The 25,878-nt window shown below is 40.6% G+C and overlaps 1 protein-coding gene across 2 annotated transcripts in view; it reads right to left on the bottom strand.

Moving 5' to 3' along the window:
- WDR48 (WD repeat domain 48) overlaps positions 1–25,878 on the bottom strand; it is a 51,156-nt gene that overhangs the window by 11,541 nt on the left and 13,737 nt on the right. For both annotated transcript variants that reach the window (XM_055558498.1, XM_055558499.1), the window contains exons 2-13: positions 25,201–25,341; positions 23,080–23,158; positions 18,736–18,818; positions 18,488–18,617; positions 16,306–16,394; positions 15,811–15,912; positions 9,564–9,788; positions 7,820–7,894; positions 6,101–6,203; positions 5,193–5,290; positions 1,135–1,242; positions 730–826 (exon numbers count right to left, since the gene is read on the bottom strand). In XM_055558498.1, coding sequence (XP_055414473.1) covers positions 730–826; positions 1,135–1,242; positions 5,193–5,290; positions 6,101–6,203; positions 7,820–7,894; positions 9,564–9,788; positions 15,811–15,912; positions 16,306–16,394; positions 18,488–18,617; positions 18,736–18,818; positions 23,080–23,158; positions 25,201–25,341 — 1,330 coding nt within the window. The remainder of the gene's footprint in view (positions 1–729; positions 827–1,134; positions 1,243–5,192; positions 5,291–6,100; positions 6,204–7,819; positions 7,895–9,563; positions 9,789–15,810; positions 15,913–16,305; positions 16,395–18,487; positions 18,618–18,735; positions 18,819–23,079; positions 23,159–25,200; positions 25,342–25,878) is intronic.

Below are 25,878 nucleotides of genomic sequence, written 5' to 3'. Positions count from 1 at the left end.
ATGTGGAATCTGAAACCAAAAAAGCGAAAAAACCCAGAGCTCATAGAAACAGAGAATAGATTGGTGGTTGCCAGATGTTGGGGGTAGGAGTAATGGAATGGGCAAAGTGGGTGAAGGGAGTCAAAACGTATGAACTCCCAGTTATAAAATATATTCGTCATGGGGGTGTGACATACAGCATGGCGACTATATTTACTAATACTGTATTGCACATTTTACAGTTGCTAAGAGAGTAGATCTTAAAAAGTCTCAAGAGAAAAAACTTTTTATACATGGCAACAGATGTTAACTATTAACTAGATTTACTGTTGTGATTATTTTGCAATATATACAAATACTGAATCACTATCCTGTACATCTGAAACCAACACATGATATGTCAGTTATACTTCAATAATTCTTTTTTTTAATTGGAGGGGGAAAAACTGTTTCCTAGCTTCACTTATCCTTACCTAACAGATTTTCAGAATGCTTTAAGGGTAGAGAGTATGCTGCATGTTTAATTGTTAAAGCTAAGTCATACATTGTGAGAAAACTCAAGATCCCAAAACACGTAAAACGGAATATTTTCCATTTTCATATGAGAGAATAATATAGATTTCTTGAAAAATAATTTTAAAAAACCCCAAATATTGTTTATAAACAAAAAAGATGAGCATATAGCAAAAAACCAGCACAGATCTACCTACTCTTTTGGAAGGAGGCAGGGAAGGAAGGACACAAACTCACGTTTTGGATCCGACCCATCGGGGCTGCTGAAGCCAGCATCTTTTGCAGAAACCCAAGCAGCAAAGCAGTCACTCTCATCCAAAGTAATTGTCAACATCTGTCAAAAGAGAAAAATTGCTTAGTGGCATTCTATTTGAATACATTCTTCAAGTAAGTCTCTAAATCCTTATTTATTTGCACTATTTGACTAGAGTGCTAAGCCACCGATTCAGAATCAAAATGTGTTTCGTGTGATTCAATGCAACTACAATTTAATATACTGGGATATGAAAAGGCATTTAAACTGCATAAAACCTTCTCCTTTCAAACTTAAAGACACAGGACTCCACAACTAATAATACTTAATTCTCAGCTATATGAGAAATTTTCAACTATCCCCAATTGTACAAATATCAACTAACTTACCCCTGTTTTTAAGTCTACTGAGAACCAATTTGGTACATATACCATCTTAAATCTTTTCTTAATTTCATCTTCAAAATCCACTTTGCCCAAATCTTCAACTTTACATGCCTATACATCAAAAAGAAAGTACGATAATTATTACTATTAAGTGGTCAATTGATTTGACTCTGACTTAGCTACTTAAAATTTTACACATTTGCCTAAATAAAATGGAGATTAAAATATGTTTCAGAAAGAATGTCATCAAACATTTTTATCTTAAAGCGTTTACCTTTAAATAACTACCTCCTAGTAAAATTTTAAATTAAAGAACCACAAAATGCTCTTTTTTTGGAAACTGTAATTTAATTTTGCTGATATTAATATAACATACCACCACACTTATCTGTAACCAATGTCAAAAGAAGGGGGAAAAAATCTTGAAGGAACAAAAAGCAGTTTGTAAGCACTTTAAAAGAACTATGAAGCTATCTTCAGATAACAGGTATAATATAGGCAGCAATCTTAAATTTCTCTTATTCATTCCCTAAATACCTATGCTCCCCAAAGGTATGTTCCAAACTTCATCTGGTGCCATGGAGCATTTCCAATCAGCTCATCTCAATTTTGAACCACAAGACAGAATGTTCCCTCTACCTCTTCTTCCTAACAGCAACCTGGCTCATTCCTGAGGGTCCCATCTCACCAGCCATCTTCTCAAAGGGTGACTCCATGTCTTCTTCTATATCCCGTAATTCCCTAATGGCATATAGAGACCATGATTCCACCATCACTATGTAAAAACTCTTTCTTTGAGCCCGTATCATTCAGCTGCAGTAAACTGTACCCCCTTTTCCTCACTGCCATCTAGTAACCTCTGTGGTTACCGTCCCTCATTCACTGGCAACTTGAGCCTGGCTCAACGTCTTGCAACCCATCTTGCGATCTTGCTTGTTTCCTGGATAACATCAACATTCACGTGGACAACGCACAGGTAGGTCATCGCGGCCCCTGGAATCCTTGACAGCATTCCCACTATAAATGGGACAGTTACTCACACCGCCTGGAACTTGTTTCCTCAGTTTCCCACGACATCTTTGTTAAATCTCTACTTTCCTCATATTTCTGACCTTGCCACCACCACCTCTTACTGCCCTCAGCACATGACTCTGACCTCTACTCCTTAAAAAAGAGAAGCCTTAACAAAATCCCCTTAACTTTCTGCTACTGTTCTTCCCGGTGCAAGGAAAAAGGTGCCCCTTCTTGCTGGACCTGGACCGCTTCATCTCTTGCGTCTTGGAGGCCTTGAACCATCATCTACCCTCTTATGTCTTTACTGGCTTTTCCCCATAAACATGAACCATGATCAAATTTCTCCCATCTTAAAAATACCTTAACACCCAAACAAAACCCTCCAACCTTTTCATCTCTAAATCTTCTCCAGTCATTGCCTCTTCTGCCTATCTCACCAGTCAAATATCATCAAAGATTGTCTCTATTCAAATTCTGTTTCTTCACCTCCCAAACACTACTCAACCCACTCCATCTGGCACAAACTGTTCTTCTCAGACACCATCCTCTTCATTGACTTGACCCACATGCATACTCCATCCTGTTATCTCGTGCACATTCTCAGCAGGCTAGCCAAGCTTACCACAAGCTCCTTTCTGAGACATTTAGTCCGTGAGCTGCCACTGGCTCTGAGCGTTCTTACCCCTTTTTTTATTATACATCTTTTTGGCTTCTTTTTCTAAAATTTCTTGAAATGGAGATGATTTGGTTTCTTCTATTTTCAGTATAGATTTATCTCTTGGAAACTTACCTTCTCATGGATCCAATTATAATCCACAGACGATGACAGCCGAGACCATTTCTCCAGCCCAGCTTTCTCATCCGTACATTAGGTTGTACAGCCCTCTGCCCAGCAAACACCTCTACCCAGATATCCCACAGAAGCTCTAATCTGTTACCTTTCTCAGCATGTCCCTTTCCCCCAATAATCCTTTTTCCTCTTATCTCCCCTGTAACACTTTGACACTAACCCGGAAGCCAAGCACTGATCTCTGTCCCTTCCTTTTCTTCCTGTGTATTTAGTCGCTCAGTCGTGTCTGACTCTTTGCAACCCCATGGACTGAAGCCCACCAGGCTCCTCCGTCCATGGGATTTTCCAGGCAAGAATATTGGAGTGGGTTACCATTTCCTCCTCTAGGAGATCTTCCTGACCCAGGGATCGAACCTGCACCTCTGTGTCTCCTGCATTGAAGGCGGATTCTTTACCACTGAGCCATCGAGAAAACATCACTCTTATCCACAGGCCTAAATATCTAATTATTCAAAATATTTTTTTTTTACCCCTGCTTGTTCCCACCCTACTCCAGAGGAATATGTTATTTCACGGTATTAGTGCAACAACCTAATTATAATGTGTCAGTCATTACAATAAATACTTCTCAAACATCCCCTTAACATTACCAAGAAATAGGTTAAGACCCAGATTTTAGGAATAAAGACAAAGGTAAGAATATTATGGAGATCATTTGGCTGGCAGGTGGCAGAGCCAAGGTCAGAATGCAGCTCTGTTCAACTCTGAGCCTATGGTCCTAAAACCACTCCTGACTTCTGTACCTTTGTTTAATGTCATGTCTATTTTGCCTGATAACTTGATCTTAAAACCTCAAGGTCTCATATCTGGATATGGGACACTGCCAGGGACACAAAAATGCCAATGATGATGCATGTCAGCGTAGTACTCCATCTGAGTAGAACTACCTCCCATTTAGATAGCAGGACTCTACCAGGACTTCAGCTAGTTAGACAGTTTTCTTGCTCTAAACTCATCTAAGAATCTTTAGTAAGTGCTAAAAAAAACCAGCCTAGTCTGGAGCCTACAGCTCATGACTTTGTGGAAAATGAATCTCATTTTTTCATCCTTAAACCGCTACTACTCCTTTATATTCACTCAGGTCTCCAATTATACAAAACTGCTCAGCTGGCCCTGAATGAGCACGTACTTTCCTCTTCTGTGTCTTTGCTATTCACTCCGTCCTCCTAAATGCCCTCCCACAATCTATCTGCTGGAAGCCTTTGAGCCCTGCTCAATGATCTCTCCCCATGCAGTCCTCCTGGTTTTCCAGCTGTACGTAACCTCCTCTGTATGTAGGCCATCCTCTGTTTTGCTCTCCCTCCAACCAGAAGGGATCATTTTTCATCATTTATGACCCTCAGCACACTGTGATTTATGACTCTTTGCACTGTGTTGAACTGAACTGAGTATTCATTTAATCCAGAAATATTTGTAGAACAAATATACCAACAACACTAAGAAGGGCCATTTGTCAGGATCCTAAAAGCAAAGTTCAATTTGTCTATAAATTCTTCAGTGCTATTTAGAATGTGGCTGAACAGCTTAATACATCTCAATTATCCAAGAATTCACTCTAACTTGACTCAAAGTCATAACCAATGCTCAGAGATGACTATAAATCCTAAGAAATGGTCAAAATTATTCTGTGTACTCCAGTGGTTCTCAACCTAGGGTGATTTTTGCATCCTTCTTCCTCCCTTCCTCTAAACATTTGGCAATGTCTAGAGGTATTTTTGTCTGTCACAATTGAAAGGGGGGGATGGGGATGAAGGTGGTTACTGGCATCTACTGAGCAGAGGTGAAGGGGTGCTAAGCACCCTACAACGCAAGGACAGACCCTCCCTCCCAGTCCTGCAGTAGATTCATTGGGCCCCAAATGCCAAGAGCATCAAGGATGTGGAACTCTGAAGTATTCATTTTCAGGGAAGGCAGCATAACACAGTTGGTAATACACTAAACAGAGAAAATGGTTCCATTCAAATTCTGGGTACTTAAAAAGATTAACTATGGCCTTATCTAATATTCACATAAGAATATATACTCCAAAATAAGGCTGCACTTAAATTTTTATTTATATATTATCTTGGTTGTTTTATACACACACACACACACACACACACACACACACACACTATACACATATACATACAAACTACAATAAAAAATAAAGGGATATAGAATCCAGTAACCTGTATTAAATTACAAAGATACTCACCTTCAAGACATCCCAATACGCCACATTATTATTGGTATCTTTGGTTAATATATGTCTCTTATCATTAAGAATGTGACACTGAATAATACTAGCACCCCCTAAAGGGAAAAAATCCACACAATTAGTAAAACAATCCTGTATTTAAATTCACAGTACAGTAATGATGTTAAGTGACATGTAACAAAGTGTAAATCATAGTAGCCCGCAGAAAGACCATATAATTATGTCTAAGGCAATTTAAAGCCAACCAAAGAAAAACTGTCTGACTTTAAGTACAGATTATAGATGAGAAGACTCTTTATTCACATCAAGGGACTACTAGTGGAAAACTATTAGAGCAAACACCTTAACAATTTTTTTACCCACTGGGAAAAGTCAAAATGATGAGGGGACATGTCTGAACTAGTTCCATCTCTTACTAACGTTTGCTTCCTATCTTACTGCTCTTTTATGCCTCCTGAATGGACATCCTATCCTAATGGTAGTGGCATGGACATCTGACTACAGATAAACACATCATTCAATAGTCCAGTCCCAAACTCGGACCCTGAAATCAGAGCGGCCACTTCCAGTTGGAGCATGTAGAATCCAGAGGCCAGATCTGAGCCGTTCCAGCTTGTGCCAGAAGACAACACTGTATCTTTTACAGTGGCTGTTGGGTTCACCAACACCATGATTATTAGTCTAATGCTTGGCAAAAAGATGAATTCAAGAAAGCCCAACTTTTAAAGTCACTAAATAGCATTTAAAAAATATTTTTTCTTTTAAATAAGTCAATATACGATTAGCCTTTTCTTGACATCAGAATTACATTTAAAGGAAAGTCATTTCCTTTATTTTTGTCAATCTCTTAGTGACTATGGTTAACCTCAATAAAAGGTACAATACCTCCCAACATCCTTACTTACCTTTAATAACCTGGTCAGGTTGTGTACAAAGGGGTGTTATAGGATTTGTACAGTCATTGTCATAATCTCCAGAGGCTCTAAAATTATGAATTCCCTTCAATGTCTAAAGGAATAAAATTCATTATTTAATCATTGTATGCTCTATAAGCTTTAGTGGCAAGAAAAACACAGAGCAAATGAGAAAAACCCAACAATTGACATCAACCAAAAAATACTTAGACACAAAGTACAATTATCTACTGTGATTAAAAAAATACAAAACAAAAATTAAGAAGGGAATGTTGTCTTTTTGGAGAGAACACTAGGCACTCCTAAAGCTATGTTGATCTCAAATTGGCACAAAGAAATTTAGACAAGATATATATATGTATTTTTACAAGTACAAAGAAAGACAACTTGACCTACATATAAAATAAGAATAAAGGCAAACACTTTCTCTTTTGTTATCCACAAACAGTCTGGTAAGCAAGAAAATGGAAATCTTAATTCTTAAGTTAAAAATTAACTATTTATTATTAAATCTTAATTAAAAGTACTTTTTTTTACTTCACTCTGCTTACCCTTTATTTCGATCCTTGTTCTTTATGCTATGAAGAAAAAGGAAATGAATTTGAAAGAACAATTCTGCTTTCTCTTATGTTTAGAAAAACAGAATTCTAATAAGCTTCCCTGCTGTGCTGGTACTTGGACGGCCTCTTTTCAAATACACTTTCATAAGGTCAGAAGTTGTAGTAATCTTTACTGGTTTTGCCAGGGCACAGTGCCTATGCTCAGCACATTAAATGTGTATCTTGGCTCCTGACAAAGAAGTCAGAAGCTTCCATATTATAGTATTACAGTATTTTAGTAATATAGTATTATATTAGTAATATAATATTTTGTAATATAGTATTTTGACTATGACCTTAATTTTTATACAATCCTTAGGATCACACCTGCATTCACAGGGGCATTCAGATTTTTGCCACTGTCTAAATTTTGGATTTTTGTCCTGCTACTGAAAGTCATGGCATCCGGTCCCATCACTTCATGCCAAATAGATGGAGGAACAACAGAAACAGTGACAGACTTTATTTTCTTGGGCTCCAAAATCACTGGAGATGGTGACTGCAGCCATGAAATTAAAAGATGCTTGCTCCTTGGAAAAAAAGCTATGCTATTAAAACCTAGACAGCACATTAAAAAGCAGAGACATTACTTTGCCAACAAAGGTCTGTCTAGCCAAAGCTATGGTTTTTCCAGTAGTCATGTATGGATGTGAGAGTTGGACCATAAAGAAAGCTGAGCGCCAAAGAACTGATGCTTTTGAACTGTGGTGTTGGAGAAGACTCTTGAGAGTCCCTCCAGATCAAATCAGTCCATCCTAAAAGAAATCAGTCTCGAACATTCATTGGAAGGACTGCTGCTGAAGCTGAAGCTCCAATACTTTGGCCACCTGATGCGAAGAGCTGACTCCTTAGAAAATACCCTGAAGCTGGGCAAGACTGAAGGCAGGAGAAGACAGGGACGACGGAGGACGAGATGGTTGGATGGCATCACTGACTCGATGGATATGAGTTTGAGTAAGCTCCGGGAGTTGGTGATGGACAGGGAAGTCTGGTGTGCTGCAGTCCATGGGGTCGCAAAGAGTCAGACACGACTGAGTGACTGAATGGACTGAGTCATGCTCACACTGAGCATTTGGTACTTTGCTAGCATTTGGTACAGTGGCTCACTTACCCATTTATTTACTGTAGACTTTGTTGTTGCAACCCAAATTGCAGGAGGGGGGTCAGCTGATCTGTCAAGTTCCATCTGAAACAAGGCACAAAAATACTGCTGTATGGAATGTTGACTCTTCTGAACAGCCAGGACCAGCTAAACAATATTAAATACCAACTCCTTCATTCAACATTGTACGGTGAAGATACCATAGGCATGTGTTATAAGCCAGGGATGCACAGAAGAATGAAAGGGTCTCTCTGATGAAGGAATTTAGAGCCCTACATAAATGGAATGGGGTGATGTCTTACTAAAAACAAGAGCTTCAAGTTTCAAGTGTGGTTAATTTAAGGGTTCTAAATGGGTATAGTCAAAAGGATGACTTACTGTCCCTTCCTGGTTTTACCACTCTTCTGTTTTTATGTTCTTAATAATAAGAAAATAAGCTTCTTTTTTCTTTGGAAATGAGTGTAGCAAGAAACAAAATAACGGTTCTAACAAGACAGCAAAAGTAAAAGGTACTCCTGCAATGGACCATGCCTACTCCCCACCCAGGAACAGACTGTACAATGGGAACAGTTTACGGTGTCCTCCTGTATTTTTAAAATACTGCACATGTGAAAATAAATACACACCTATGTACACATTATGCAAATGAAGTGATCTGCCCACTATTCTTCCTGCACCAGGAAACTGCAGGTTTGGAGACATGAGGACAGGGCTGGAACACTGGCAACCAGGAATCCTCTTTAGTTCAAAGTGATGCTCCTTATGTTTATGCCTGGGCTAAATATTCTCGTCTTTTTCTCCACAGCCCAGAGGTCCTGGCAGCCGCAGGCCTTGCAGTGCAGTTTCCCCTCCACACCTGTCTCTCCCCATCAGCGTGCTTCCTGTACACATGCTGTGTCTCTACGATTTTGGCCTCAACTCTCTTGCTTCTCTAAAGGATTATGGCTTCTGTCCATTAGGCTGTGCCATCTGCTTTAAAGAACTGTACTTGGCCAGTATAATGTGAGCTCTTAGACCACAGGCATCCTCTCAAGTGTCTCATTGACCTGTGGTCTCTGTTTCAGCTCTTCCTCCTATACTGTGGTCTGAATGTCAGATGTCACTTAAGTTTTGTAGATGATGGCTATTTGAAGTTCTGTTTCCTGCTTTTCTTGTTTTCAGATGATCTCTGAGAAGGGGTTGGCGGGGGGGAGAGTGCTGTCTTTATTCCTCCATTTTAAATCTGGAAATCTCCTCACCATTGTTTTAATGTGCAATTCTGTGAATATCAGTGAGACTGAACATCTTGTCAACGATGACTGGCCATTTTTCTAGGCTAGGCTTCACTTTTAGCAGGTGTCAATACGGATGGCTTCTCAAGTACCCACCTCCCAGGACTGTTCTGAGGCAGTGATGGTTTGCAATTTGAACCTGCCTCTCCCCCTTCTTCAGGAGCACGCTTCCACATCCCCCATGTGACACAGTGGACACATTTCTGCTTTGCTGTCCACTCACAGATACCTGAACTCCTCTTATTCCTCCTCTAAGGACAGGTTAGGAAAGCCAGCAGAGCCCGGGAGCACTGGGGTCAGGTCACAGGATTCGCCAGTGCGACAGCCATCCACCCCTGATGTTCCCAGGAAGTCACCATTTCCTCTATGGGTGGCTAAGAAGTTTCTTTTTTACAACCTAACAGGTGACTCAGGTTTTAATATTGGCTTTGATGTATTTGGCTAGCGCATGTAACAATCTAAATCATAAAACTATGACATACCTTGAGAACTGGCGCTTTTTCTTCACAAATTAGCACCCGAATATCAGGGTTTCTTAGGTCTGTGCAATAAATCTTCCTGTCCCTTCCTCCAGAATACACGTGTGTGAAGGCGTCATTGACCTGCAGAGCCCACACACCTTCATCATGCACTCGATACGTTGCTATACATCTCTGCTGGCCAAGGGACCAAAGGCGGATTGTCCCATCTGAACTGCCGGAAAGGCACTGGGAATAGAGAAAGCTAAGGTTAGAAACCTGCCAAAAAAGATCCTGCTTTCTTGTGCTCTGCTCTTGGCTTCTCTTGTTGACTCTGTATTGTCAAAATGTATAACCTGCATTCCTGCCTCTGATAAAAGACTTTTGATAAGCATGCATCACAGGCTGGGATGACCAAAGGCAACAACAGAAGCTCAAGTAGGGAAGCCTCTGAGGAAAGCTTCCTTGGTACCTGGCCACCTGCAACATCACCATCTTGTGCCCCATTCCACACCCAATGAGGCAGAAACTCTGGTGGGGACCAGAAATCTGGGTTCTGACAGGCTCTCCAGGTCATTCTGTCTGGTACGCCAAGTTTGACAAGCACTGCACTAGCCCAGAGCCCTGGGTCACACCTCTGTTTTGTCCTCTCCCTCACTGCTCTGGATTCATGATGACTTGCCAGGTCTCCTGGATTTTACTGACAAGAGTCAAATGCAAAATCCAGCTTGCCACTCTGTGTGAGCATGGCTACTTTCCATATGAGCCTCGAGTTCAACATCCATTAATACAAAATGTAAACCCTCACCATTCAGAGTTAACATTGGCAATTCTGACATTTCTGAAGGCTTAACTACATGCAAGGTGCTGGTACTCCTATCAGAGCTGAGCACACTGAGTGTGACAGAAACAGGGAGAACCAGCCACCCCACATTTGCATTCAGCATGCCTGGTATTCTGTACCAGTTACTGTGGTGACCTGAGGAAAGGAGAAAAGCTTATTCCTCTGGGGAAAATAGCCCTGAGGAGAAAGCAACTGCTGGTGCTGGTATATGAAACCAAGCAGGCAAAGAACTTCAAAGAAGAGAAGATAGTTGTGGGCTGGGAGAACTGGATAGTGTCTGAACAGGTGAGGCCTTCAGGAATACTAAGGATTAACTGGCCTGTTATGTGATTTGAAAGGCTTTCAGAACTCTGGACATGCTTAATTAAACAAACACCGTACTAACAGACTCCCTCATAAGCTGTCAGGAGCATCAGTGTTTTAATCATTGATTATAACTAGTTCGCAAGAGAACCAAGAGACTAACCAGTAAAGACACTGTCAGCAGTAAGGCTGTAAGGAGACCTTCATCACGTGTGTAGGAGCAGTGTGGTAGTGTAATGGGGAGCAGGCAGGGAGGAGTCCCCCATTCCAGGATGAGATGCTTCGCTGAGGTGGCAAAGCTGTTAGTAAAGCTTTGATCACTCAGCTCCTAGACCACATATCTACAGGGAATAAGGAACTGACAACTTTAGGATAAGGAAGGCAAAGATGGGTTGGAAGTCCTCACAGGCTGGGTAACTTACAACAGTAAAGAGGCAAACCCCAAACCCAGAATGCACAGCTGAAAGCAGTTGAGGAAATACAGAGTATATTAGAGTTCTACACCAACCTGGATATAGAATATAAAATAATCTTTGATAATAATCAGTATTCTAAGACTGTTAAAAAGCAGGCCCCCAAATAGACAGCAATTACTTTTAAAGCACCAAGTTGACAAATGAGTTTGTAGTATTCAGTAGTATGGTTAGATGTGCCTATTTTACAGGAATTATAGTGCCTGATGTCTTCTAGGACCTAGAGGTTTCATCCAAACACTTCCCACTGACCCCAAGCTTCCACTGGATAAACACGAAGACCTCTTCATTACGAGGTGGTTTCTGGGACTAGCACAGAATGCCCCAAATGGTTCTGCTAAGTCAGACTCAGGGGATCAGATCCTATAGCCTGATCAGGTACTCTGTGCTTCTGCCAACAGAGACGAGAAGTACCAGTGTACTGGGGCAAGACTGCTGTTGATCAACACACGGTGTTTCTGGGATGGTCACTTATACACAGTTGCAACTGCCAAGAGAAAGCAGCCCAGGGGGCAAGTCAGGACCAAGGAGTGGCCTAATGCTCAAAGAGCCCCTGGGCCTATAGGTTAGGTTCAGCAAGATTTGTACGAGCACGGAAAATTCTGTGAGTGACACACAAGGACGTGACCGACTCAGAACAAGATGGCAGCTTGCCCCAATCTCCTCAAGCAACTGACTGAGCAAGTGCACGGAATGAAAAGTCAGCTGGCTCAGCCCAGGAATGTTGGCACCAATCGAAACAAATGCAGTGAAGAGAGACCTCAAATAGTAAGATCTGCTAAATATCCTACGACAACAAAGGAAGTGAGGCAACAGGCTGACACTGATAGGGCCCACTGGCCTACTACACGCATCTCATCACAAGTCCCCGACTTACATCGCCACAGGGACCCTACATGAGAAGCTGCAGGGCAACTACAGCATTTAATACATACTCTGGTCCAGTAACCAATAACCGTCTCTTCCATGTTGCACGAGTTCAAGAATCAGTAAGTAAACGTTTCTTTACCCTTCTCTCTTTTCGCCAGATAAGTGGCTAGCTGTTTTCTTGATCAATTCCCTAATGTAAAGATGCCATGTTGTTGGTGGCTAAATTTACATTTAGTTTCTCATTGCCAATAAGGAAAATGGATAAAGGGAGAACTAAAGGAGAAAAATTACCAGCTTAATTCTGCACGCTAAGGCAGACAGGCAGCTTATTTAAAGTAGTACCATATCACTGTCTGTGCTTTCAGTAAGGGAAGCTGACTTGAGGTGAAGTGCATTTATAACCATATATAAGAAAGCCTTTTTCGGATATCAATGCAAATAAATAGAGGAAAACAATAGAATGGGAAAGACCAGAGATGTCTTCAAGAAAATTAGTTACCAAGTGAACAATTCATGCAAAGATGGGCACAATCAAGGACAAAAATGGGATGGACCTAACAGAAGCAGAAGATATTAAGAAGAGGTGGCAAGAATACACAGAAGAACTATACAAAAAAGATCTGCATAACCCAGATAAACACAATGGTGTGATCACTCACCTAGAGCCAGACCTCCTGGAATGTGAAGTCAAGTGGGTCTTAGGAAGCATCACTATGAACAAAGCTAGTGGAGGTGATGGAATTCCAGTTGAGCTATTTCAAATCCTAAAAGGTGATGCTGTATATGCCAGCAAATTTGGAAAACTCAGCAGTGGCGACAGGACTGGAAAAGGTCAGTTTTCATTCCAATCCCAAAGAATGCTCAAACTGATGCACAATTGCACTCATCTCACATGCCAGTAAAGTAATGCTCACAATTCTCCAAGCCAGGCTTCAACAGCATGTGAACTGTGAACAGATGTTCAAGGTGAATATAGAAAAGGTAGAGGAACCAGAGGTCAAATTGTCAACATCCGCTGGATCATCGAAAAAGCAAGAGAGTGCCAGGAAAACATCTACTTCTGCTTTACTGACTTATGCCAAAGCCCTTGACTATGTGGATCAAAACAAACTGTGGAAAATTCTTAAAGAGGTGGGAATACCAGACCACCTGACCTGCCTCCTAAGAAATTTGTATGCAGGTCAGGAAGCAACAGTTAGAAATGGACATGGAACAATAGACTGGTTCCAAATAGGGAAGGAGCATGTCAAGGCTATATATTGTCACCTTGCTTATTTAACTTATATGTAGAGAACATCATACAAAATGCTGGCTGGATGAAGCACAAGCTGGAATCAAGATTTCTGCGAGAAATATCATAACCTCAGATACAAAGATGACACCACTCTTATGGCAGAAAGCGAAGAAGAACTAAAGAGACTCTTGATGAAAGTGCAAGAGGAGAGTGAAAAAGTTGGCTTAAAATTCAACATTCAGAAAATTAAGATCATGGCCTCTGGTCCCATCACTTCATGGCAAATAGATGGGGAAACAATGGAAACAGTGACAGATTTTATTTTCTTGGGCTCCAAAATCACTGGAGATGGTGACTGCAGCCATGAAATTAAAAGACGCTTGCTCCTTGGAAGAAAAGCTATGACCAACCTAGACAGTATATTAAAAAGCAGAGACATTACTTTACCAACAAAGGTCTGTCTAGTCAAAGCTATGGTTTTTCCAATTGTCATGTATGGATGTGAGAGTTGGACTATAAAGAAAGCTGAGCACCGAAGAATTGATGCTTTTGAACTGTGGTGTTGGCGGAGACTCGAGAGTCCCTTCAACTGCAAGGAGATGCAACCTGTCCATCCTAAAGGAGATCAGTCCTGAGTATTCATTGGAAGGACTGATGCTGAAGCTGAAACTCCAATACTTTGGCCACCTGATGTGAAGAACTGACTCATTTGAAAAGAGCCTGATGCTGCGAAAGACTGAAGGTGGGAGAAGGGGACAACAGAGGATGAGATGGTTGGATGGCATCACCGATGTGACAGACATGAGTTTGAGTAAACCCCAGGAGTTGGTGATGGACAGGGAGGCCTGGTGTGCTGCAGTCCATGGAGTTGCGAAGAGTCAGACACAACTGAGTGACTGAACTGAACTGATGCTACTTATATCATCTTAGGTAAAAGCACATTCATAATTATCTACAGAGGAAACACGACATAGAGTGAAGCAGAAAGGAGGAGATTTCAGAAAGTCCACCAGGCCCACAGCCCCCTTCTGAAAAACCATCTAGTCTACTGTCTCTAGCTAAGGGCAGTCCCATGGAGTCCATATGATCCAGTTTGATCCTGGACAAAGCTAACAGAAGAAGGCTTGGACAACCATATCAAGTGCAACCTAGCAGCTACTGCAAAAAAGTGAGGAGCTGACTGCATTGGGCTTTTTAGACTCACATGAAAATGCTACTGCAAAGAAACTCAAGAGTCTGAGAAAATGCCATGGTTTGCAGACAAGAATGCACCTTGTTTCTACTCTTCTCACCAACTATACTAACTAAATATTATGATTCCCACTTTGCAGATGAGAAAACTAAGGACAGGTAAAGAAGAGTTCTCTGCTCAAGGCTATACAATACATGAGTATCAAGTACTGTGTCTCCAAAGACCTCTATGGGCATCTTCCAGCCTCTCTACCTGGTTCTGAAAAGTGATTTCCTTCCCTTGGCCAGTTTTTCAACTTTCCTTTCACCTCTGGAAACAAAGGCTTCTCTAATTCATGGATGAGGCAACTTCCCTGACATTATTTCATGGGAGTAATGGACCCATGGTGTTTCTCATCCAGTCACATTCGTAGTCTCCCTTTTCCAACCCCATCACAATCAATTCCAATGATCCCTGCCTATGAAAAAAACGGTGGCAGTACACGGGAGAGGTGTGTCGTAACATAAAACAGTGCTCGGTTTTTGTTTTTTACTGTCTATATTGATTAAAGATCATTTTTCTACTGCTATAGAACAGATAGAATTGTGATTTATAATTTACAAATTATGTGGCTGAATATTAATACCTGTTCAAACATTACCAAAATGTTTTTCTTTGAAATGCTGACTTTAAGTTCTATGTTAGATAACAAAACTACAGTCCATATCTACATAGTCAACTGACAAGATCTGCCTAAGAAACCAGACCCACTGTGAGGATATTTTCCACTGCCAGAAAGCACTCAATACCAAAGATTCCTTCTGCTTCAAAAAAGGAAGCATTTTAAATTATTTTAGCCTATATGTATGTGTGTATTTATGGATGGATGCTCAGTTCTGTCTGACTTTTTGAGACCTCATGGACGGCAGCCCGCCAGGTTCTTCTATCCATGGGATTTTCCAGGCAAGAATACTAGAGTGGGTTGCCATTTCCTCCTCCAGGAGATCTTTCCGACTCAAGGATCAAACCCACACCTCCTGTAGTTACTGCATTGGCAAGCAATCCTTTACCACTGAGCCACCTGGGAAGCCCTTATTTTAGTCTATACATAACTGCATACTCACCTGCATTAGAATTATTCTTAGGATATCCTTTGTTTGGCCTTTCTTTAAAAGTTATGCAAACAAGATAATTTCAAAACGTGGATTATTATATGTGCAACTGAGTATTTTAAGGATTTAAAAATCAGACCACAGTTTACAATGCTTGTAGCTTTTGGTTTAAACCAACTATGCAACAATATAGAAAGCGGGGGAGCTTCTGCTGTATGAAATCCTGACAAGGTCAGTAGGTAAATGCTCACGTGAACTGCATACCTGTGTGCCGTCTCTGTTCAGCAGCAATGCTTTAACATTATCCGTGTGCCCTTTTAGCTTCATTAGTTTTGCACATGTTCTTGGATCCCATACTCTTAAAACCTGTGAATCATACAACGAATCATACAAACGATCAAATTCAAATAGTAGATGGCTTCTATAAATCAAATGGTAACCATCAAGTTCTCTGATGGTAGTACTACTTCAGCCAATAGACAGTGTTTCAGTGTCCAAGGCTCCCGACTTTTTTAAGAGGGAGGAAGCCTCTTCAATGTAAAAAAAAATGCACAGGCCTCCCGACTCCACCCTCCGCCCCTGGCACCACACACATGACAGTAATTATACAGTTATACCCTTATTTGTTCAAATAAAGCCTTTATTTTTAGTATCCACCAGGCAAGACCACTGTCTATGTATTTTGTAATTACAAAGATCAAATTATTTTGGTTTCTTTGTTTTCTAGTGTTAAAATATACCCCTTGAGTTCCCCCTTACCTTCTCAGTGGACCCTGATACAATGATTGTTCCCAGTTGATTCATTGCCAGGCTATAAATGGAATCTTTGTTCCCACTTAAAGAAGAAGCTATTAAGGATAAATAGAGCTAAAGGTTAAAATCATCAGCTGTTTAGTAGCTAGTCAGCACAAACTGCGAGTTTAATTATTTGATTTAGAAATCTTATCTTTATGGGGACTCTTAAGGAAAAGAAATTTACCTATTATGGAGATAATTCTAAATAATACTATTAAAATTTACATCCCTTCTGGATTTGAGCATACACAAATGCTCAATAAATATTTACTAAATTGAACTGAACTGCCACTTAAAAAGCTATCCACATAAGTAATCTATTTTCAAAGATACACATGTGCCAATAAAAATGAAAACTATAGCTAAACTCACTTTTTACAAGAAAACATAAATCAAAACAAAATACTATTTTCACTGACAAAATCAGTAAAAAACAAGGCAATATACTTGGTTCTCAAAAAAAACAGTTGAAATGGCCTTCTCATACATTACCTGTGGAAGGATAATTTGGTACAACTCTTCTGGAAGGAAACTAGGCACTGTGTGGCAAGAATTGCATTCATGCTCTCTCATTCAGAAGTCAATACCACTGAAGCACATACATAAAACTGTCCATACAGTATGATTCCAACTTTACAACAAGGAATAAGTATAAACAAACATACTGATTGTGAGTAAAGGAATAAATACAGATCAAGTATTTAGAAAAGTTAACTGCTTCTATTGAATGCTCGTAAATGTTAGCTATTATCATTATTTCCATAATGATAAAAAGCGTGTTTGATATCCTCTCTAAAGAGTTCTAAGTAGAATATACTTGTTGCTGAATCTATACCACTAAGCCTCATCTCTGACCTTGGGCCAATCCTCCTTTTTTGGCTTCATTCCCTCTTGTTAGTGCCTCTTTCAGGCAGGCCTTACATTAGAGAGAGTTAAATGATGCATTATGACAGCCCCAGTAGGGACCAGCTGCTGAATGCCTGAAACTGTGTACATTAATCACAGAGAACAAGGGAAGAATAGTGTTTAAACTTTCACATATCTCCTGGGAAAAAAGGGCAAAATAATATTTAAGAAATTATAAACACCAGTCTCCCAACCTGCTCTTCTTGACACATACTAGATTTCATTAGAATTGTTAGCTATGTCAACATGAGTATTACACAGTCATGACAAATTGGATCTGTCATGCAGGGATCCAGATAGTTCAGGCCCACATCATGAACACAAATCTTCTAAGCCAGGCTTAGCTAAAAACATGCTCCTAAGAGTCCCTACTGACACCAGGCCAAACTTCAAGTCTAACCTGTCTGGGTCTGACTAGGTAACTGAGATCTTAGTTGATAAGGTATCCATGCTATTAACTCGCTGTGAAGGTTTCTGAATTGTCTCTAGAAGCTAGGGTCAGCCTTCCTGCACTCTTCTGGAATTGGCTGGATTCTTAAGGCTGCTCTGAAAGGGTCCTATAGTATTGGCACTAAAAGCCCTCTTTCTTTCCTTTGGGTATTTTCCTATGTGGTTATTAACTTGAAGGCTGTTAGTATCCAGTAACACTTTTCCTGGGGTAGGAAAATGGCAACCTACTCCAGTATTCTTGCCTGGAAAATCTCATGGACAGAGGAGCCTTCTGCTACTGCTGCTAAGTTGCTTCAGTCATGACCGACTCTGTGCGACCCCATAGATGGCAGCCCACCAGGCTCCTCCATCCCTGGGATTCTCCAAGGGTCGCAGAGAGGAGTCAGACACAACTAAGAGACTAAGTACAACATTTCTAAAAGTCAAGAGTTGCCTACTTTTGACCAGGTAATCACTACTTTGATCAGTAATAATCTGCCTAGAGTGTGGCCCTGGGCCAGGTAAAGCTGTAGGATATATTAATACAAAGTAATAAGACAGACACTTTGGCGCTCTGGAAGCTTATATGTTAGCTAGGGAGCTAACATGTACAAAAATGGCCAGGTTACACCTGGAGAAGTTACCCTTTTTAGACCACAGTGAGGAACTAGCTTCTAATCACACTCTTGGGGACTAGAACGCTACAGGCAGAACCACTGTCTTGATGCAAACTTATCAGATTAGTTTTATAAACATTCTTTATTTATGTCAACTTGGATCACTTTGAAGGAAAAATTTTCAAACCCCTTACTTGTGACGGTGTTATTTGAGGCAGTCAGTGCTGTTAGAGTGTTCACATCCCAAAGGAATATCTGTCTGTCCAATCCAGCCGATGCCACGAGCTCCTTATCCTTGGCATACGCTAAGGCCTTTACATAATCCTGTACAAAACATATATATTATGATCTACTCTGTAGACTAATAAGCAAATGAGTCATATAAAGTACTCAGAGCCTAGTACTGCACTAAAGACACCGAAAACTGCGTTAGTTGCCTTACCTTATGTGTCCTTAATGTTGACATGCAAAATCCCTTATGTGCGTTCCATACTTTTACTGTTGTATCAGAAGAAGCAGATATTACTAGAAGAGGCAAAGAATGAACAAACCCCTTAGTAGTGTGTCTTAACACCATTTTAATGAATTAACTTAAAAAAATTAACACTGTCTCAAACTTTCATATATACAAAATGTTCATACATAAATATTTGAATATTTATGTATGTTGAATATATATAATATTCCTAAAGGGGCGACAGGTGGGAGGAGCTACCCCACGCCCCTAAGCCCGAGGCCAGGGGCAGTGCCTGGGAGGACCAACCCCATGTCCAAGGAGCCATGGCTGCATGGGCGCAGGAGGGCCTAGAGGAGCTATCCCACATTGAAGGTCAGGAAGGGCGGCGGTGAGGAGATACCCCTCGTCCAAGGTAAGGAGCAATGGCTGCGCTTTGCTGGAGCAGCCATGAAGAGATACCCCACGCCCAAGGCAAGAGAAACCCAACTAAGACGGTAGGTGTTGCAAGAGGGCATCAGAGGGCAAACACACTGAAACCATACTCACAGAAAACTAGTCAATCTAATCACACTAGGACCACAGCCTTATCTAACTCAATGAAACTAAGCCATGCCCGTGGGGCAACCCAAAACGCGCGGGTCATGGTGGAGAGATTTGACAGAATGTGGTCCACTGGAAAAGGGAATGGCAAACCACTTCAGTATTCTTGCCTTGAGAACCCCATGAACAGTATGAAAAGGCAAAATGATAGGATACTGAAAGAGAAACTCCCCAGGTCAGTAGGTGCCCAATATGCTACTGGAGATCAGTAGAGAAATAACTCCACAAAGAATGAAGGGATGGAGCCAAAGCAAAAACAATACCCAGCTGTGGATGTGACTGGTGATAGAAGCAAGGTCCAATGCTGTAAAGAGCAATATTGCATAGGAACCTGGAATGTCAGGTCCATGAATCAAGGCAAATTGGAAGTGGTCAAACAAGAGATGGCAAGAGTGAATGTCGACATTCTAGGAATCAGCAAACTGAAATGGACTGGAATGGGTGAATTTAACTCAGATGACCATTATATCTACTACTGCGGGCAGGAATCCCTTAGAAGAAATGGAGTGGCCATCATGGTCAACAAAAGAGTCCGAAATGCAGTACTTGGATGCAATCTCAAAAACGACAGAATGATCTCTGTTCGTTTCTGAGGCAAACCATTCAATATCACAGTAATCCAAATCTATGTCCCAACCAGTAACGCTGAAGAAGCTGAAGTTGAATGGTTCTATGAAGACCTATAAGACCTTTTAGAACTAACACCCAAAAAAGATGTCCTTTTCATTATAGGGGACTGGAATGCAAAAGTAGGAAGTCAAGAAACACCTGGGGTAAACAGGCAAATTTGGCCTTGGAATACGCAATGAAGCAGGGCAAAGACTAATAGAGTTTTGCCAAGAAAATGCACTGGTCATAATAAACACCCTCTTCCAACAACACAAGAGAAGACTCTACACATGGACATCACCAGATGGTCAACACCGAAATCAGATTGATTATATTCTTTGCAGCCAAAGATGGAGAGACTCTATACAGTCAGCAAAAACAAGACCAGGAGCTGACTGTGGCTCAGACCGTGAACTCCTTATTGCCAAATTCAGACTGAAATTGAAGAAAGTAGGGAAAACCACTAGACAATTCAGGTATGACCTAAATCAAATCCCTTATGATTATACAGTGGAAGTGAGAAATAGATTTAAGGGCCTAGATCTGATAGACAGAGTGCCTGATGAACTATAGAATGAGGTTCATGACATTGTACAGGAGACAGGGATCAAGACCATTCCCATAGAAAAGAAAGGCAAAAAAGCAAAATGGCTGTCTGGGGAGGCCTTACAAATAGCTGTGAAAAGAAGAGAAGCGAAAAGCAAAAGAGAAAAGGAAAGATATAAGCATCTGAATGCAGAGTTCCAAAGAATAGCAAGAAGAGATAAGAAAGCCTTCTTCAGCGATCAATGCAAAGAAATAGAGGAAAACAACAGAATGGGAAAGACTAGGGATCTCTTCAAGAAAATCAGAGATACCAAAGGAACATTTCATGCAAAGATGAGCTCAATAAAGGACAGAAATGGTATGGACCTAACAGAAGCAGAAGATATTAAGAAGAGATGGCAAGAATACACAGAAGAACTGTACAAAAAAGATCTTCATGACCCAGATAATCACAATGGTGTGATCACTGACCTAGAGCCAGACATCCTGGAATGTGAAGTCAAGTGGGCCTTAGGAAGCATCACTACTAACAAAGCTAGTGGAGGTGATGGAATTCCAGTTGAACTATTCCAAATCCTGAAAGATGATGCTGTGAAAGTGCTGCACTCAATATGCCAGCAAATTTGGAAAACTCAGCAGTGGCCACAGGACTGGAAGAGGTCAGTTTTCATTCCAATCCCAAAGAAAGGCAATTCCAAAGAATGCTCAACTACCGCACAATTGCACTCATCTCACACGCTATTAAAGTAATGCTCAAAATTCTCCAAGCCAGGCTTCAGCAATATGTGAACCGTGAACTTCCTGATGTTCAAGCTGGTTTTAGAAAAGGCAGAGGAACCAGAGATCAAATTGCCAACATCTGCTGGATCATAGAAAAAGCAAGAGAGTTCCAGAAAAACATCTACTTCTGCTTTATTGACTATGCCAAAGCCTTTGACTGTGTGGATCACAATAAACTGTGGAAAATTCTTCAAGAGATGGGAATACCAGACCACCTGATCTGCCTCTTGAGAAATTTGTATGCAGGTCAGGAAGCAAGTTAGAACTGGACATGGAACAACAGACTAGTTCCAAATAGGAAAAGGAGTTTGTCAAGGTTATATATTGTCATCCTGTTTATTTAACTTATATGCAGAGTACATCATGAGAAACGCTGGACTGGAAGAAATACAAACTGGAATCAAGATTGCCAGGAGAAATATCAATAACCTCAGATATGCAGATGACACCACCCTTATGGCAGAAAGTGAAGAAGAACTCAAAAGCCTCTTGATGAAAGTGAAAGTGGAGAGTGAAAAAGTTGGCTTAAAGCTCAACATTCAGAAAATGAAGATCATGGCATCCGGTCCCACCACTTCATGGGAAATAGATGGGGAAACAGTTGAAACAGTGTCAGACTTTATTTTTCTGGGCTCCAAAATCATTACAGATGGTGACTGCAGCCATGAAATTAAAAGACGCTTACTCTTTGGAAGGAAAGTTATGACCAATCTAGACAGCATATTCAAAAGCAGAGACGTTACTTTGCCAACAAAGGTTCGTCTAGTCAAGGCTATGGTTTTTCCTGTGGTCATGTATGGATGTGAGAGTTGGACTGTGAAGAAGGCTGAGCGCCAAAGAATTGATGCTTTTGAACTGTGATGTTGGAGAAGACTCTTGAGAGTCCCCTGGACTGCAAGGAGATCCAACCAGTTCATTCTGAAGGACATCAGCCCTGGGATTTCTTTGGAAGGAATGATGCTAAAGTTGAAACTCCAGTACTTTGGCCACCTCATGTGAAGAGTTGACTCATTGGAAAAGACCCTGATGCTGGGAGGGATTGGGGGCAGGAGGAGAAGGGGACGACAGAGGATGAGATGGCTGGATGGCATCACTGACTCGATGGACGTGAGTCTGAGTGAACTCCGGGAGTTGGTGATGGACAGGGAGGCCTGGCATGCTGTGATTCATGGGGTCGCAAAGAGTCTGATGCGACTGAGGGACTGAACTGAACTGAACTGAATGTTAATTCAAACATCTTAACATTCACATACTCACACATACACATATGTATCTTAAAGTTCTTTTTAGAACTTTTTATATTTTGTCTCAAATATTTTTTTAAATAAGCAAGACAAACTTTGCAATGTTCCAGCTGAAGGTGCAACTAATTTGACTACAAAAATTTTCTCTAAGACAGACTGCAAAACCAAGAAATGGATCTTACCATAAAGAGAACAAAAGGATACTAATCAGGTTAAAGAAAAATACATATCGCATGAGTCTATCTATATACAGTGACAATGCAGGCAAATTAATCAACAGTGCTTAGAAGACACGAGAGCAGTTATCCTGGGGCAAGGGACAGTGCCTGGAAGGGTGGCCTAAGAGGGATCTGGGTAATCTGTTTTTTGATATGGGTGTTCACTTTGTAAAATTTTATTGAGCTGTACTCTCAGGATATGTGTACTTTTCTGTATGTATGTTACACTTCAAGAAAAACGCTTACATAAACAATGAAAAAAAATACAGAGAAAAATAAATCAAATTGAATTAAAATCATCCAGAAGCTCAACAATCCAAAGAAATACTTACATGTTTTCCCATTACAACAGAGTACAATGTCATTCACCCAATCAGTATGGTGTTCCATAGATGCTATATATGGATCTTGCTGAAATTACAAGATAAATCATAAAAATGTCTTTTAGTATATTAGAGGATAAAATATGTCATAAATACATCACAAAAATATGATTATGTTTAGTTTCTTCAATTAATGTGACACACTTCTCTAAGGTCTTCAAATTTACAACACAGAGTAGAATTTCACCAAATGATTGATGCTTCCATATGGCAGATATAAACAGAAGTTTTCTTTCAGAACAGTTTTATTACTGACAAAAGCCTTGGTTTCCAGGACAAATCCCCTGAAGTTAGTGAAGGCAACGAGACCTGGGCTGGGCATTGCATTGAGTGCAGTGGGAAGGGCTTCATTAGAAAGGGTGAGACATGAACAGATCTGGGGGGATCTGACTCAGCCGTGGTGAAGGTTCAGAGCAGGCAGCGGGGACAGAAAAGAAGCTGCTGAGAGTGCTGAGAAGCCTAGCCGGATGGCAGACGAAGATGCCCACTTCTCCTCTTAGCTTCCTACTGCTGTTTTTACCTGTGAACTGAACATTTCCTCACAGTATCTACAGTCCTTCAGAGAAGAAATAGAAGCCAATGGCTAAAGGATCACCATTTCAATGCAGTAACTCAAGATTTTTCTACTGCTCTCCCTTGGCTCAATTACCAGGAGAGGCCTTTTAAAGAACAGCATCTAGTTACACCCTACATCTAAGACAGGCAAGTTCAAGATGCTTCATGGGCAAAGAGAATAGCTCTCTACAAGTCTATCTGAGAACTGATGCTATTCAATCTTGTCATAAAATGAGAACCAGAAAGAGATGTCTGAGGGCTGAAGAGGCAGCTTTCTAACTCTTCCTGGTTAGTTCTTGTGTTTTCCTTAATTTGTTTGCAATCCTGTAAATCTCTAGGAAGGTGACATTCCAATTCAAAAATGGGTTCGGAAAAGCACTTCAGAGCCACAACTTTCTTATTTTCTATGTTTTTAATATGGGACCTCCACTGTTTACACTGGTCAAAGAATTCAAAACTCACTGGGCCAAAGTCTATTTAAAGAACCTATCCAAACCATGCAAAGTAGTTGTTCTTTTTCAGAGGGAACATCAGACTTGCAGAGCTTGCTAAAACACACAGCCTTTTAAAACGACAAAGTCTAACCTCAGGGTTTCAAGGTTAGATTGGGCTCTAACTCTCTGTCATGAACCAGTTATTCAACCATGGTTTCTCTTGGCCTGTTTTCCCATCATAAGGGGAAAGTGGATCTGCCTTGACGGATTATCATGAGAAATAATCTGGGAAACTGCTCTGGTACAAAGCTAGGAGTTCAAGAAATGCTCCTCCTTCTTCCTGGAATCTTCCTTTCTATGTTATTCATAATATAGGCATTCACACAAAATACAAAAAGAACGCCTTTCCATCTGACTGGGGACTTATCTTTACATATCATTAAGTCCTGTTTTCTGTTTGCATATTTTTACATTAACTTTATACTATATAATAAGACCCTATGGGTCTTTGTGGGTACAGTAACCACTTTTTTTTTGGCTGTACTGTCAGCATGAAAGATCTTAGTTCCACCAACTGGGGATTGACCCTAACCCTAACCCCTCACACACACATTTTAACCACTGGATGGTGAGGGAAATCCCCACCCTAATCACTTTTAAATGAAGAAAATAAATATTTGTTCAAAGTTAATTATAAATGTAAAAGCATATTCAATCTTTTTTTAGTAGCACTGAAAACAGATGCCAAGAAAGCTTTTTGGGAACATATTTAAAACAGAAAAATAAATTGCTGAAAAGAATTCCCCTACCAGAAAAATCTCTAAGCTCCTTTGCAGCAAAGAGCTGTTTTCACAAACCTAGTTTATGGACTCCTTACTTTAGCTAAAACACTTCTAAAACTCCCCTGCGGTGTTTTTCTCAGAGGCTTACTGAATTCTGGTCGCAATGTCTTTATTTATAGAGCGTACCAAATAACTGAGTGCTCAAAAAGATTAAATCTGAAACTGTGAAAGGCACCATATTAGACAGACCAAAATTTACTGAGCATAGATTTAAAATATAAACTCAATCCCTGCCTTACCTTGTGCTGATTGACACTCCATATTCTTATGATGGAGTCTCGACCGGCCGTGAAAAGTCTGTTAAGTGCTGGGTCCAGCTGCAGGGCGTTGACCCCATTCCGGTTGTACTTCTCCACTTCATCTCGGATAACATAGGAAACCTGACAAATACATCAAGATTGGCTGTTTAAGTTATAAAATATGTGATAATAAAATGTAGCTTCTAGTGGCCAATCTGAAATTCAAACTTCTAATATAAAACTTATTTCCCAATTCGAAAACATTTTTATTTTACTCTATAGAGACTGAGGGCTCCCCCAGACGTTCAGCGGTAAAGAATCCTCCTGCAATGCTGGAGACTCGGGTTCAATCCCTGGGTCGGGAAGATCCCCTGGAAAAGGATATGGCAACCCACTCCAGAATTCTTACTTGGGAAATCCCACAGACAGAGGAGCATAGAGGGCTACAGCCCATGGGGTCTCCAAGAGTCAGACAGGACTTGGCAACTAACAACAACATAGAGACTGAAGGGCTGAGCAGAGAGGAGTGACATTAGCTTAGACCAAGATAAGCAAGTCTGAGGTTAATACTGCAAATGCCTCCTAACTTGACTCCTTTCCTACCCTTGTTTGTCTTTAATCCTTTTTCCACAAAGCAGCTGGATGAATCTTTTTTATATATAATTAAATGTACTTATT

This window comes from Bubalus kerabau, chromosome 20, assembly GCF_029407905.1.
Source record: "Bubalus kerabau isolate K-KA32 ecotype Philippines breed swamp buffalo chromosome 20, PCC_UOA_SB_1v2, whole genome shotgun sequence".
Lineage (NCBI taxonomy): Eukaryota > Metazoa > Chordata > Mammalia > Artiodactyla > Bovidae > Bubalus > Bubalus kerabau.
This window is presented reverse-complemented; position numbering and strand designations above follow the sequence as displayed.